General features: G+C 40.0%; 1 protein-coding gene across 3 annotated transcripts in view; it reads left to right on the forward strand.

Moving 5' to 3' along the window:
- RAD51B (RAD51 paralog B) overlaps positions 1 to 15,060 on the forward strand; it is a 423,923-nt gene that overhangs the window by 282,535 nt on the left and 126,328 nt on the right. For all 3 annotated transcript variants that reach the window (XR_002273163.2, XM_020583651.2, XM_010390711.3), the window contains exon 10: positions 8,665 to 8,743. Coding sequence is in view for 2 of the 3 variants with exons in the window: in XM_020583651.2 (XP_020439240.2) it covers positions 8,665 to 8,743 (79 nt within the window). In the remaining variant the exon portion in view is untranslated. The remainder of the gene's footprint in view (positions 1 to 8,664; positions 8,744 to 15,060) is intronic.

The raw sequence follows: 15,060 nt of genomic DNA on the forward strand, positions 1-15,060 counted from the left end.
GGTAAGGCTTGGCAGGGAACACAACCATTTTTTCTCTTATTTTGTAAAAAGCCATCCCATTGCTCTAAAGGATGCTTCAATGTGAAGAGGGAGTGGGGAACAACGGCATATTGCTCTGTGAAGCCTTGATGCCACTACGGTGTTGGTGCCCTTTAGGGAACTTTTGGTTCTCTCCTTGGGTACCTTTCTGGTGGGCTGGAGGCAGTGTAAACTGTGGAATTGAGAAATAGAGCTGGCCCTGGGAACTGGGTTGCAGTTCCTGCTCAGAAGTAAATGATCCGCAGAATAAGGACTGCTGCTTTCATTTCTAGAATGTATCAAATTCCGGCACACTGGGCCTAGAAGAAGCAGAAGGGAGGGCAGAAAAAACAGTTACGAAGTCTGCTGGGATATCTGATGCAAAATCAACTTTGTTGTTTTCCTTACTGGCTTTTTCCTGGGCTCTATTGCAGCTGAAAAAACAACCCTTCTGATCTACAATAAGAAGGGAAATTCTGGCATGAAGATTGTCCACCCGGTCAATTTGGCACAATTGTGGGAAAGATTTGTTTAGTTTAGCACTGATTTTATTAGTACATGAGTCTAATCAAACCTTGAGAGATAGTATTCTACCTGTTGAGTGACCCTGTCAGTGGTGTAGGCTTCCTTCTTAATTCTCATGCTCTTTCAAGCGAATGTGGTGTTACTGAAGAGTTCTCCTGAAATGCACCAGCTGTTAGCAAGGCTTGTTTACTGCACTAGAACAACATGAATTAGCAAAATATCCCAGCAAGCCAGCATTGTTTCAGTTAGGGCCACAAGCATAGTGAGAGCCAGACTCCTTTCACAGGTCTCTGGTATCCAGTCAGTAGACCTGAATTCCAAGATATTTATTGACTGTAAATGTGGATTTGCTTTTCATTCAGTCCTTAGTGCATGTATATGCATTTTGTCAGTACAATAGACAAGAATAATGTAAGTCTAGGAGACAAGATAGTGTAAGAAAAAGCTTAACACAATAAAAAGAGAAGAATCTGTTCACTGGTTAAGAAACTGACATACTTTAAAGGAGGCTTCAAATGGTTTTATTTATGTTCCTCTGTCGTTGCTAAAAACCAGTTTCTTGTAATAGTTTCCATTAAAAAATAGGGACAAAACTAGTTGTCTTGCTAGTCTAAATGAAAATGATGCATTAAATGTTAATACAGTGATTTCCTCAAGTATTTCATTGAAATATCTTAGTCCATTAGTTTTGTTAAAATCATTAGTTTTCCACTATAAAATCATAAATTTTTAATCATGTGAGAGCTGATAGCTCAGTCAAAATCATCATGTTATTTCACTGTTTGGTAGTTTATCATCCTGGCATTTTTGATAACTAATTTGATATAAGACTCTGTCCCCTTCATCATCTTTACTTTTTTTTGGCAGGACATTGGCTTGATTTCTGGTTATCAGAATCTTTCTGAAAGCTCATCCAATACATTTTCCAATTCATCACTTTTCTTGCTATTGACAGGAGGTGTTGTCCCAATAATTGCTGGGCTTCTGCAATCAATTCTGTGATTCATCTCTTCCATAAAGCTTATAAACAATAAAATGTATTAATAAAAATGCTTTCCCTAATTAAAACAAACTTTAATGTACAGTATTTCTGCTGTCATCATCAATTCTCTCCAAGCCTTTTGTTTCTCAACTGCTCTGCCTGTCTCACATTTATCTTCCTTTATCTAATCTAATGGCATCTATCCAATTTCTATTCCCTTTTCATCAAGGTGATATATTTCTTCTTCCCTAGTACCTTTGTGTTCTTAGCATGCCTCATGGCAGAAATTATTTTTCAGTAATTTAATATTTATTCTATGTTGTTGTCAAATAATAAATAATTATTACAAACCTCTTGACAGGGAAATGTGATGCTAGAAAGGAAAGAAAGGAAACTAAGATTTGACCATTTTGTAGAGGTTGGACTTGGCAAAACTTGAAATTGCTTTCATTTTTACTTCCCTCATCCATCTCTGTGATTCGCATTTTGCTGGAACAGCAGCATAAGAATAACTGCAACTGGATTTTAGGTTCAATTCCAGAAGTTCATGGGTAGCTCATGGAGAACATTTCAGAAGTATCATAGGATGAATTAGAAAGACTAAGTACTGTTTCATCATTTTTCTGTATCTATTTTCTATTAATTTCACTATTTAAAAAATAATTTTTGTAATCAAAAAGCCTGTTAATTTTTTTAGGCTATTACTTGCCACTACTGTTTACTCACCTCAAAATGTGTACTACTTTTGGTGCAACTTTAACTGCACTGAAGTGTTAATAGGAAAAAAAAATTGTTGGGGCCTGGATTAATTTTTGATTCCATGATTAAATAGTGCATATCACTAGAGGTGTGTTTTTCACTTATCTGGCTAGGAAACAGTGCAATAAATTCCTTTACATACATCAAGAACATTAGTGGAGTTCTATTTTCCTTTCTTTTCCTGAAGTAAAAAAGGAACCGAGGAAATATTTTATGTTGGACTGAAAATTTAGGTTCATGATCTTAAGTTTTGTAAAGTAAGATTGTGGAAAGAGGTCTGCATTTCAGCTTGTTATTAAATTATTCTGATTTATATCCAGATTCAGATAATACGTCTCTCTGTCCTCCCCAGTTTTCAGCCAGGAGTGATTTAGAACTGAAACAAGACATATAGCTGAATATATGTGAATTTTATAAATTCCTGTTCTGCCTGTGCTGCCTGCTTCTGAGTTATTCTGGAAGATCCATCTCATGTGTTCTCCACATCCTCAGATGGCTGTTTGTAATCTTATGGTGAGGAGCAGATGCTCACCAGAAGATAGAGATGAGAAGACTTTAAATTACAGATTCTGTATTTGAAAACCAGCAACTTTTTCTTGGTTTATTCACCACAAAGATCCTTAGTGGCACATGGGCCATCAAAGGACATTGTTAGTCTGTATTGTTCCAACTCTGTCAGTTCTGTCAGCATAAAACATGGGTTGGCAGGGCTTCGATGTTGTCAGGATTCCCATAGGACTTGAAGAGACTTAATAGGTCATGAAGTGCTCCCTAGGCACTGCTTCATATCCCTTTCATAAATATTTTTATCTGAATCCTAAAAACAAAGATTAACTTTTTTAGCTTTGCCTCCTTGAGTTGAAGGCTCTTCCAGAGTCTCACTTTACTGATAGTTATGATAGTTTCAAATTGCCAGCCAAAATGTCTTCATGGCTGCACATCTGTTCTTCTGCCAGTCTTGTCAGTTTGAGAAGCTCTTCTCTTTCTTCCTGCTTCATTCTCTCATTTCCTCTCTCCCCATCCATTTACACACACAGACACTGTCAGCCTTCATTTTTGCCAGATTCACTGAGCTGATGTTTTTCTTAGTGGCATCTCAGATGAGCACTCCAGTCTCCTTGCCAGCATACAGCCCATCTCTTGCAGTTTGAGTTCGTAAGTGACCTGTACAGTACACGGTCTCTCAGATTAAAGCTTGCTGGTGTCTTGTACAGAAACCCACATATCCCTGGTTTTACCAGGTACAGTGCACCATACGACTGGATCTGCCACTGTCTTGGCTACGTCACCTTACGGGTCAATCTAAGTGAGATACTGGTATCTCTGATACACCCAGGAAGTGTCTTCTGTCCAATAACTGACTGTTTCCCCTTTTGTCTTACAGCTTCTGTGCTTATCCTTGTTTACTTCATTACCAGTGCTCATTTAGCAGTGTTAAAAGCTTTACAGAGATCCAAAGAGATGAGTTCAAATTTATGTCAGAGTTCTAAAAAAAAAAATCAAATAGGGATGTCTGGTATGTCTGGAATGACATCCGTGTTTTCTTTTACCCCATTTTCCAAGACTTTAGTTCATAGAATCATAGAATATCCAGAGCTGGAAGTGACTCACAAGGATCGCAGAGTCCAGCTCCTGGCCCTGCACAAGACAGCCCGAGGATCACACCATGAGCCTGAGAATGTTGTCCAAATGCCTCTTGAACTCTGTCAGGGTTCCTACTATGACCACTTCACCAGGGACCATGTTCCAGTGCCCAACCACCCTCTGGGTGAAGAACTTTTTTATTATATCCAACCTAAACCTCTCCTGACACAACTTCAGCCATTCCATCAGGTCCTGTCACTAGTCACCAGAGGGAAGAGATTGGTGCCTGCCTCTCCTCTTCCACTCACAAGAAAGTTGTAGACTGCAACGAAGTCTCCCCTCAGTCTCCTCCAGGCTGAACAGACCAAGTGACCTTAGCTGCTCCTCATACGGCTTCCCCTCAAGATGCTTCACAGTCTCTGTAGCCCTCCTTTGGATGCTCTCTAACAGCTTTATATCCTTCTTATATTGTGGGACCCAAAAATGCCCCCAGCACTCGAGGTGAGGGGTCCCCAGTGCAGAGCAGAGAGGGACAATCCCCTCCCTTGCCAGGCTGGCGATGCTGTGCCGATGCCCCCCAGGACAGGGTTGGCCCTCCTGGCTGCCAGGGCACTGCTGACTCATGTTCAACTTGCCATCGACCAGGGCCCTCAGGTCCCTTTCTGCAGTGCTGCTGTCCAGCCCCTCATTCCCCAGTCTGTCCATAGATCCAGGGTTGCCCCATCCCAGTTGCAGCATCCGGCGCTTTCCATTGTTGAACTTCATGTGGTTGGTGATTGCTCAGTCCCCTAAATTTTCACGGTTTCTCTGCAGGGCCTCCCTGTCTCTGAGGGAGTCAACAGCTCCTCCCAATTTAGTATCATCAGCAAATTCAGTTATTAGGCCTTTGAGTCCTGCATCCAAGTTGTGTTATTCCTCACTTCAAAATTTCTTCTAAAGCCCTGCATGATACTGTCCGGTTACAGGCCTCTACTCACTAGTTTACTTATTTTTTTCTCTTCCTTTAGGGGGACTAAGTTTGCTGCTTCTCAGTTATGTTGTGTCATCTTCAAATTCATAGCAAAGTGACAAATACTAGCTATCAGACCTAAATTCACATGCTGGTTCTTACAATGGTTTTCCAATAGAGATTGTTTACTTCTGCTGAATGTGCTAAATTCCTGGAGTTTTCGTTCCACTCAGTTATTTCTCTATCAATGTGATATGGATAATTCCTATTACCTGCCTTTTCTTCTTTTTCAGTATTGTCCTACCTGTGGAAAACTGATTATTTTTTCACTGCTATCTAGAATATATTTAATCATTATCCCAATGTCATTTCATTATAAATCCGACTTTTATTTCCTTTTTGCTATTATTAATAATCTTTCCAGAGTCAACATTACCTTGATTTTTGGTAATCCTTGGTTTATACTTCTACTTCCTGGCCTTCAAAACATTGTTTTCTTTTTTTGATATGTATTTCTTTCTATATTTTATAAGTTCCTTGTCTATATGTAAGAACGTACTCTGTATTGTCTGTTCCAGCTAGAGGATGGTTTGCAATAACCTTTTACAGTTTCTTGGTTTTGCTTGAAAAACAAATCTAAATACATATTTGCTTCTTTTTTTTTGTCTGTGTGTTATGTTAAATATTACAGTTTGATGTTATAAAAATGAATTCTATGTACTCTATCTGGTTGTGAAATATACAGTTGTACTTTAAAGGTTCTTTTTCTCACTAAGCAAACATTCAAAATAAAGCAATACCTTTGAATATTCTGAGCTGTTTCCATTTCATTTCAAAAAGGAAGCTAATTCAGAGCTCAGATGTAGCTGTGCAACAGCCACCTTTCAGAGGGACCCTGTGATGTGCTGCTGAAAGGATGTGATTTATTATATTTTTTCATTGCTATACTTAGTTATGCACATATTGTAACTGCATAAAAATGCACTAACAGAATGTACATAGAGTTATTTGAATGTCTATCCATGTGCACGTATAACTGTGCCTTGTGCACATGCATACGTAGGTTAGCATTTATGTGCATGGTAGTGCATGGAATGCCTAAAATTTGACCTCAGATGTCAGAATTGTAACTGTTTCACTTCAGGCCTTTCCAGTTAAACATCCAGCTGTTGTGGGAGAGTCTACCTGAGTGTTTGCACAGTTCTTCCACCCCATCCTCTCCCCTGTGTTTTTTAGAGCTGAGGGAGTGTGCGAAGCACCTGGAGGCAACTCCTCTTCATTCTACTTTCTTCCTGGCAGAATCTTCCTCCTGCTGTGCCAGTGGGAAGTGCTGTCTCTGTGGTAACCAATGACAGGACCTGAGGAGATGGCCTGAAGTTCTGTCGGAGAGGTTTAGGTTAGCTACTGGAATAAGGTTCTTCATGTGGAGGGTGGCTGGGCACTGGAACAGGCTCCCCAGGGAAGTGGTCACAGCACCAAGCCTGACAGAGTTCAAGAAGCATTTGGACAATGCCATCAGGCACATGGTGTGACTCTTGGGGATGGTCCTGTGCAGAGCCGGGAGTTGGATTCGATAATCCCTTGCAACTCAGCGTATTCTGTGATTCTGGGATAATGACAGGCAAGGGAATTCAGGTTTTGTTAGAGTACATGAGGCACATGGGATGTGACTTGCCCCTCTTTCCTCCAGAAGATAATCCCAGAGAGAATGGTAATTAACATGGAAAAGGGGAAAGTGCTACTACAGCGGTTTTCCTAGTTGGAGTGTTCACAAAGTATTCATGGTATCATATCCTGAGGTGGTTTTGCCAGCTTCATAAAACAGAAAGGAAAACATTGTCATTTGGACTGGTCTGATATTCTCTGACTGTATTTGTGGTCTTTGTGCCTGCCTTTATTTTTTGCTTTCAAAGAAGAAGGGAGATTATGTTTGGTTTAAATGCTGAAGCCCATAAATGTTAGCTAGCTGTGGGTAATAATGGTTATGTTTGAAGAACCAGATATGGGGATATTTTTAATTCAGCCTGGATCAGAATCAGATGAGAAAAAGTTGGAAGACAAAGCACCTAAGCATGGTCCTGTCTGCAGATTACATGCAAATACAAATGAAACTACCTACTCTACAGACACCCTTAGCATTGAAAGTGCTACAGAAAAATCTCTGCTTCAGTCACTGCTGTCAGTGACTGAAGCAGGGCCACATGGGCACCATGAGATCAGTGTTTGTGCTGATCACATTTTGGGCAGAGCGTATTAAATTTGTCATTAAAATGTCACTTTCATGTAGGTGACAGAATGAGGGTTATTTTGAGGCAAGCTGTGGAGGAGCAGTCCTTGGCAATGAGCAAAAACCAAACAGACAAGCAATAAAGCTTGGCACGTTTGTGTGAGTTTGCCACCTGCAGGTCCCACATTCCCTACCCTGCTAACAAGCCCATTTCTGTCTCCGCAGCTCTGCTGCAGCTCATCTTCCACAGAGGATGGTTCTTCCATAGTGGAGCCAGGGAGCTGGGTCTATTTCTGGCGTCACCCTAACACCAAGCTAAATTCAATTGCACTATTCACCCTGAGGGGATTCCAGTTCCTATTTTGATATTTCAAGGACAAGACCCTTGAATAAAGCTTAACATGGTCATTACCCCTTTTGCAAAAGAGGGCATCCAGATACTTGCAATGGCATGTTACCATCCCCAGTGTGATGACCCATGAGTGGATGTGCTGCTTCCAGGGGCTGGAGGAGGACAGTGGATGGAGTTCTTGGAGAAGGCAAGGGGGCATATCTGTGGAATGGCTAATGGCAGTTAAAAATTGCCATGCACTGTGGCAGTTTTGTTCAAAATTGTCTCTGAGTGCAACACCGTGAACCAGCAGGAATGGTTAAGCTTAACAGGATGCCAGTAAGACAAGCAAAGCTTACTGCTTTCATTACTGCTTTCATGATGGTTAACGCTGTCCTCGTTATTAATTGTTGTCTTCCCTGATGGGGGAGGCGTTCAGATTTTTGCCAGGAGGAAAAAGGAGGCGAATGGGACTTCATGCTTCTCAGTCCCCAGAGAGGTGTTTATTAATTCTTATCTAAGGAGTACAAGCCACTGGCATGGCCTAGACATAGCACAGAGCAGAGAGTGCAGCAAGAAGACAACTTATCAAGTTTTCACAGCCTTTTTAAAAGTAAATTACCCAATGAAAACTTAGAATGCAAGATATTTTCACTTTTTTACTAATGTCCAACAAGTTCCTAAATCACGTAGACAGGAACTGCGTAATTCTTTATCCGGTCATCCCAAACTACTTCTACTTTCATCCCAAACTACTTCTACTTCTTCTAATTAGTAGAAGAAGAAGAAGATCTGGAGAACAACAACAATCCTCCATTTTGAAGTTTTTTGCTTTTATCTATTTGCTATGCAAATAGACCTAAAAACTCTAAATTTTTCACCCTATGATAATCTCACATAGTATTCTATGACCTAATTCACACCATTGTAAATTCAAATTCTTCCCAGAGGCTAGGCAAATTTTCCCATGGACAAAGGCCAAAACCAGTACTGTCCAGGGGGGTAAAACCCTTCAAAACAGGCAGAGAAATATTCTCTGCATTCTGGGTTCCCACAATGGTGTTTTTTAGGAACTGTGAATCCTTTTAAAATTGCAGCATAATCTATATATGTGTATGAAAAGACCTCAACTACTTAGAAGTGACAAGACTAGATCAATAACTACATGTTATTTCTGAAGTGTGCTTTACTACTTCTGTAAGTTAAATCTGGTGAGTTTGTTTTGCAGATTTGAGCTTTGATCAGTATGTTATAAAGATGCATACTTACATCATATGTTTGTTTTGCAGCTCCTGGTTGCTAAATCCCCTGTTGCTCCATTCTCTGCTTTTTTCTACACCATTGAGAAATCAGGCTTGGTTCTTCAGGGTAAGACCAGAACATTGGTTGTTTTGCCTTTTCAATTAGTATTTTAAGCAGACTGAATGTAGATAACAACTACTGTTGAAAATGGTGCTGTTTATACAGAATTAAAATCCCACACATTTAAACATTGTGGTTGACAAGGGCAGCATTCTGCTGAATTCACTGGTTTTTCTTGGATTACACTAAATTAGTTCTTGCATATTGCCATGGATCTAGGAGTGGGCCCTGAAATTATTAACCAGGGCTCCAAGGTAAAGCGGAATGGTCTGGGTAACATGGGTCCTATGGGATAGGCTTCTTCAGAAGAAACATACCCATCTATCATTAATAACCTGCTCTAAAATGGTTCTTCTTTAGCAAATGGCTTGACATCAGTAAAAATACAGGAAATTAATATCTGTTTTGTATTTTTGTGATTCTTTTAATACTAATGCCCTGTGGTCTTAAATATCCTCAGATTCTCTAGGATATGAAGTGGTATTCTGAAAAGCTGGATATTAGTACCATGCTGATGGGGAGCTAGGATTCCTCGTGGCTGTGTCCTAAATCATGTACTTTTAGACACGGTAAAGAGGGAAGTTCAACTCTTCCCTTCTTTTCCCCATTTATCCTAACAAACATCCTTACTTTTTGACAAACATTCATAGGTCAGTTTTGTTGAGTTGATGTCTTTTGATATGCAGCCTGGCTCCTTATCACTGCAACAGTTTAACGGACTGAATAAAACTAGTCAGTGCCTGTCACTTCCTGTTCAGGGAAGACACTGTGATATGCAGCCATGGCAATAACGCAAGTGAATATCGCTGGTTCTCAGGTTCCACTGATTGAGAATCACTGATCCCATGAGGCACTATGAACATTTTAAGGGATGTGAACAGTTCTCCTCCTTCTGATTGCACATTTTTCACATTCAAACAGGTTGTACCAGACTAATGACATATTTATACTTCTTAGTGACTCAATATGCTTATGTCTCAGGTGATGCAAAATGTCAGAAAACAAAAGAAATGAAAATGTTTTATGGTGTATTTTTGCTTCCGTTTGATACATCTACATAATTATGATGGAGGGGAGTGTCCACACAGTGTTTCCTAAGCCTTTGGATATTATTTTCAATATATTCTTAGGTAGCATTTTGGGCACTTGATCTGCTTTATTTGGTACCAGTAATTCTAAAAGTCTACAGGAACTAGAAACAGTTTTCATTAGTTTAAACTGAGGTTACTTGCAAGAGTTGGTCTTGACATGTTTTGTTTCGCTATAGGGCAGATGACAAGCTACTTTTCTATCTTGGATATCTTGAGTTACATAGATGTTTCTGGTCATTATTTAAAAAGGGAGACAATTTCCTGCTCTGTCCTCAGGCACTAATGTAGTGAAACTTCGGGAAAGAAAGTTTTCCCATTTCAGAAACAGGGAGCGTTTGTTCAGAGGCGATCTTAGTTTTTTCAGTTCTTTTCTGTGAGCCATGAATATAACTTTCCCAGGATTGAACCATACCTTTAAAGAGTAAATGGGCCTGGTTACACATAATGACGATGGAGCAGCACTGATAGGAGGATATCACTGTATCAGAAGTGTGGCAATTGCTCTTTTCCCTATACCCATATGTTTCTGGGGTGTACATTTAAAACACCATTCACCATTTTTCTACAAACAAATAAGATATCAGCACGGATTTCTTTAAGTAATAGATGTCTTGATATCAGGCATTCTTTGTGCATTTTGAAAGGCAACTAGAATGTCTTCTTTTTGTCAACCTTTTATTATTTTTTGACTACATCATTGTGTTTCTATTTTAGATATTTTTCTCCAAGATAGGTAGCAAGGAAGGGCATGATAATGTGCCCCAGACTCTTTTACAGAGACTTGTAAGCACTTACATATGAGCCATCTCACTGATTTTTAAAAGTAAATATTGCATGGTCTCATCCCATATTTCAGTGATCATTATTTCTGTGGAAAGAGGAAGTGAGCAAATCACCAGGAAATGTCTGGTTTGGATAAGATGCAGAAAGTGGCACCAGGCTGCCTTGTTCAAGAGAGGCTAGAGTTTTTCTGAGAGTTGTACCTGATGCTTCTTTCCAAAGGGAAGCTGGGTGCAAGGTAAGGTGACAGTAAGGCAACCAGCCACAGGCTAGCCGGTGACTGCTTGAGGGACATCACATAGCACTAACAAGTGGAATCTGTCCCACAGCCTGATTGCAAAGGCAACTCTCCCATTCAGGCTTTGTTGTTTAATTCCCTTGGTGTCAGGAGGTGAGCACATTCAGGGTGGCTGATGGGAACAAGTGGATGGATGTGGGAACTGGTGAGAAGCAGCAGCTGGCTGAAGTGCCCAAGATTCTTTCTTTTTACTCAGGGGGTCCTATCCCAGGACCATTAACCAATAGGCCATAAACAAATTGATATCGGAAAATGTGGCTGGAAGCTCCCTGATTAGCGAGGGTGAATGGGGAATGAAAGACAAAGTGAAAGTGTGATTTAACAGTTCCACAAGCAATTTCCATTGCCACCTCTGAGGGATTAGGATGTGTGGAATAGGCTAAAAAAAAAAAGAGGAGGGGCTCCCCCCGCTTTGTTCTGTGGGCTGGAGGATAATAAAACGGCAGGAGAGGCAGTGCGACTAGTTAGGGATTTCACAGACTGCTATTTGATGCAGTTTAAGGAGCCCTTCTGCTATTGTTGCAGTTAAAATGGGAAGCGGAACTGTTCTCCATTTGCAAAAATCTCCAGCGTCCTCAGGAAGAGGGCTGAGAGCAAAAGGCTATTAAGATGGTAATGCTGCCCCATTTGGAGGAGTGTATCAAAATCCTCTTTGTCAATGTAAATCGCTGCTCTGTTTCCCTGGTATCTTTGCATCTCATGGCCTCAGTGCAAGCACAGAAATTTTTGGAGGAGACCCTAGTGAAGGCAGAACTGCTTCTCTTTTATTGTCAGAGGAGATGTCCAGGCTGCCTAAGGGTCCCTTGGAGAAACCTTCTTTGCTTTTATAAACTTGAAGTGTTCAGGGATGAAGAGAATCCATTTATGCACTCACTCTTTTGCTTCCACTGTCAGACTAGAGAAATGAAATGCGTTGATTGAAAAGCAAGATTGGACAGTCAGAAATTTAGCAAGAAAAGTCTTCAGCCTCCTACTTTCGTTGTTTCAGATTGCTCTGTGCTGTAGAGGGAGTGGACTGCAAGCCCAAAAGTACCCTCAGTTGCCTTTATGTTGCAATACAATGTCATGTCATGTTCTACCATGCTGTACAGTGTCACTCTTTGATGAACCTGAATTGGGAATGCAGAATCCAGTCCGACAGCAGATCTCTATTTTGTAGAGATCTTAGACAAAAAGGCAGAAACCTGGATCTAAGCACTGCAAAATATCAGAAGTTTTACTGTCAACTTATATTTGCTGTTTTAAGAACTTGCTGTCGCTTCCCTATTTCAATATACCAGTTGAAGTGAATGAAGTTATACTGTTAAAAAGAAGAATAAAATTAAAAGAGCTCCAGATCTACTTGATTAAGTGGAATGATTCTTCTCATTGGCAGTGATATAATTTCTGTTCTGATTGGAAATTACTAGCTGGTAATTTTGTTCTGGTATAACAGTCAGAAGAAGTTTTGAGCTGCTCTTGCCTAATTGTAGTTTCATTGAAGTTGAATGTAGCACATACTGGGTTAGGTCAGCTGAACTAGAAGATGCTACTAAGCTTTGTGCACACATATGCAAAAAAGATAGGCTGAATGAACTGATTTTAAGCTGTATTCTGTGGGTGATCATCCAAGTCTACTTTAAAAGCAGCAGGGTATAAATACAAGCTAGCAACAAGCCTAGTTGTTAGCTACCAATAACTCAGCTGTTTGTGGAAGCCTCATTCCATCTTACTTAAGCAAATGCCTTCTGTTACCAAGAGGATGGTGCTGCAAAGGGAAACAGGGGACACAGTGGCTGTTTGCCAGCCAAAGAGTCTCTATTGGGACTGAATGCTTTAACTAAGTGATCAATGTTGCTCTTCACTGAAAAAACTCAGAAACACTGAAAACATAAGGCAAATTGTATTAATGAGCTAGGACTTGCTTTTGAGTAATGATATGTTTTCAGCTTCATAGGGTTTAAAGATGGATAGAATTATCAGTTCATCCAAACTGACTTGCCATGTATCATATATGTTTCCTTCAGGTACCTGATAAGTTTGTTGCACTGAATCATGTCTTCTAGAAAAGTATTCAATGTTATTTGCAGACATAAAGAAATGTGAGTTCCTGGTTTGCCTTGACAGTGTTTTCAAGTTATAGCTGCCTTTCTGCTAAACCCTGGTTTGCCTTGACAGTGTTTTCAAGTTATAGCTGCCTTTCTGCTAAACCCTTGTTGTGTATTTCAGATTAGAATTTGTATGCCTTCAGCTTTTGGCCTTAGTTCTTGTCATCACCTTCAGTGCTAAAAAAAGCGCTGTTGCTGTTAAATGGTTGCCGTTTTTCATGAGTGTAGTTGGCATTATGATTTATCTTGCTATGTTTTACTCTTCCTTTTGAAAGAAAGTTATAACTGTCTATAAATTTAACCTCAAAACTTTTGTGTCTCCTGCTGACTGGCTCCCCTCACTACACAAAGAAAGAATAGAATACCTTGTATTGCTAAAGGGAATAGTTTGGGGTTTGTGCCACAGGACTGGATAATTAGTTGATTAATCCACCCTTACTCCTGCCCTCTTTTACACTGCACACAACCTGTCTGAACACAAACGTGCTCACCTTGCACGTAATGTCTTATTGAGGCTGGTAGCTTATTATATGTAGAAACAAAAGAATGTGGCTCTTGGAAGAGAGTGTCTTAAGTTTCACAGTAGTACGGGAAAAGATCTAGTAACAGCTAAATCTAGGGAAACCTTGGTACATTATGTTTCATTTGTCTCTAAAGTAAAGGAAGAGGCTCATTTTGATCTCAAAATGGCATAGGATTTGGGTTTGTAGTGCAGCATGGCAAACTGTCTCCAAAGTGCTATAACTAATTTCTGTGGCTGAAGCAAGTGAAAAGTGCCTCATTTTATTTTGTAAAGAAACAAGTAGTGAGGTAGAAAAGGAATTGTGGAAGAAAGGGCAGCATTATTTGTATTGTATTGTGTGGGTTTGAACAGTGAAATACAATGATTTACTGCATCAAAAGCTTTTATTCAATTGAAGAACTGTAACTGTAAAGTGACCTTTGTCTGGAGCAACATGGATATAATCTGTAAAATGAAGCAGGGTTGTACTTGATGTGTGAATGGGTGGAAGACAGATTAATGGGAATAGAGTTGTGCATTGCTATTGAGATGGTAAAAGATTTGCAGTGCCACTGGTGATTTCCAGCCCTATTGGAGGGATAAAGATGAGCTGATCTTTGTTAGGATCTCTGTGGGGTGGAACCATTTTTGCTGTATTCCCCACAGGACACTGAAAGTCTCATGCTATTTCTAACAGGTTTGTAATAATGAGAGCAAAGAAGCACTATCAGTTTGTAGGTTAAGTCTATCCTGGCAGTAAGGCATGAGAAAAAATAAGACTGCCATCATCCCAATGCCAGCAACATCACCCACACAGATATAGCTGACATCAATGAAAATGTCCTTTTGTTCAGGCAATTTATGGCGTTTTGAGGAGTGGGTTACTAAACCTGGCCTGGTGTTCACCTGGGGGAGGGTGTCCTCATTAGATGAGTTTGTGGGACCTGCTCTACTGCTCTGCAGCAGCACTAGCAAAGCCTTGCTGGAGTAGCCAAACTCCACAGCTGTCAAATGAATGTCAAAAGACAGAGAAACAGAACACAGATGCAAAACCAACTAAAAATGCTAATGAAGAGAAATGGAAGGAAAAGGGTTTAATAGTGAAGGAAGACTTAAGGCATCTTGGGTTTAGATCCAGTAGAAACCAAATAAACTGTCATTTCAATAAAATTAAATGCTCTCTCTGCAAACATGACCTTTCACATAGTGGCATAGTAGATAGGCAGTAGATGGTAAAGTTTCTGGCCATACTTTTTTCTGTGAGAGTTATGCTGGGTAAATCCAATTTAGCACAATGTTTTGAATTACCTGCTTATTTCTGAAGATGCATGTAAAGATACTGAAGATACAGTACTGCTGTCTTGCACTGAAAGCCAAACATGTCCCTAAATGCTTTACTAGATTGCAGCTGAAGTGCCAGCATTTAATTTGTCTGAAGTTCTGCTAAATGTAATAAAAAAGAAAACTTTAGTGCAAGCTGTGTGCCAAATCTGTTCTCATTTACACAAGTATGAATCAAAACTAATGTCTTTTAATCCAGTGTTGTTAAAACAATGAGCTGAAGA

Source organism: Corvus cornix, chromosome 5, assembly GCF_000738735.6.
Source record: "Corvus cornix cornix isolate S_Up_H32 chromosome 5, ASM73873v5, whole genome shotgun sequence".
Lineage (NCBI taxonomy): Eukaryota > Metazoa > Chordata > Aves > Passeriformes > Corvidae > Corvus > Corvus cornix.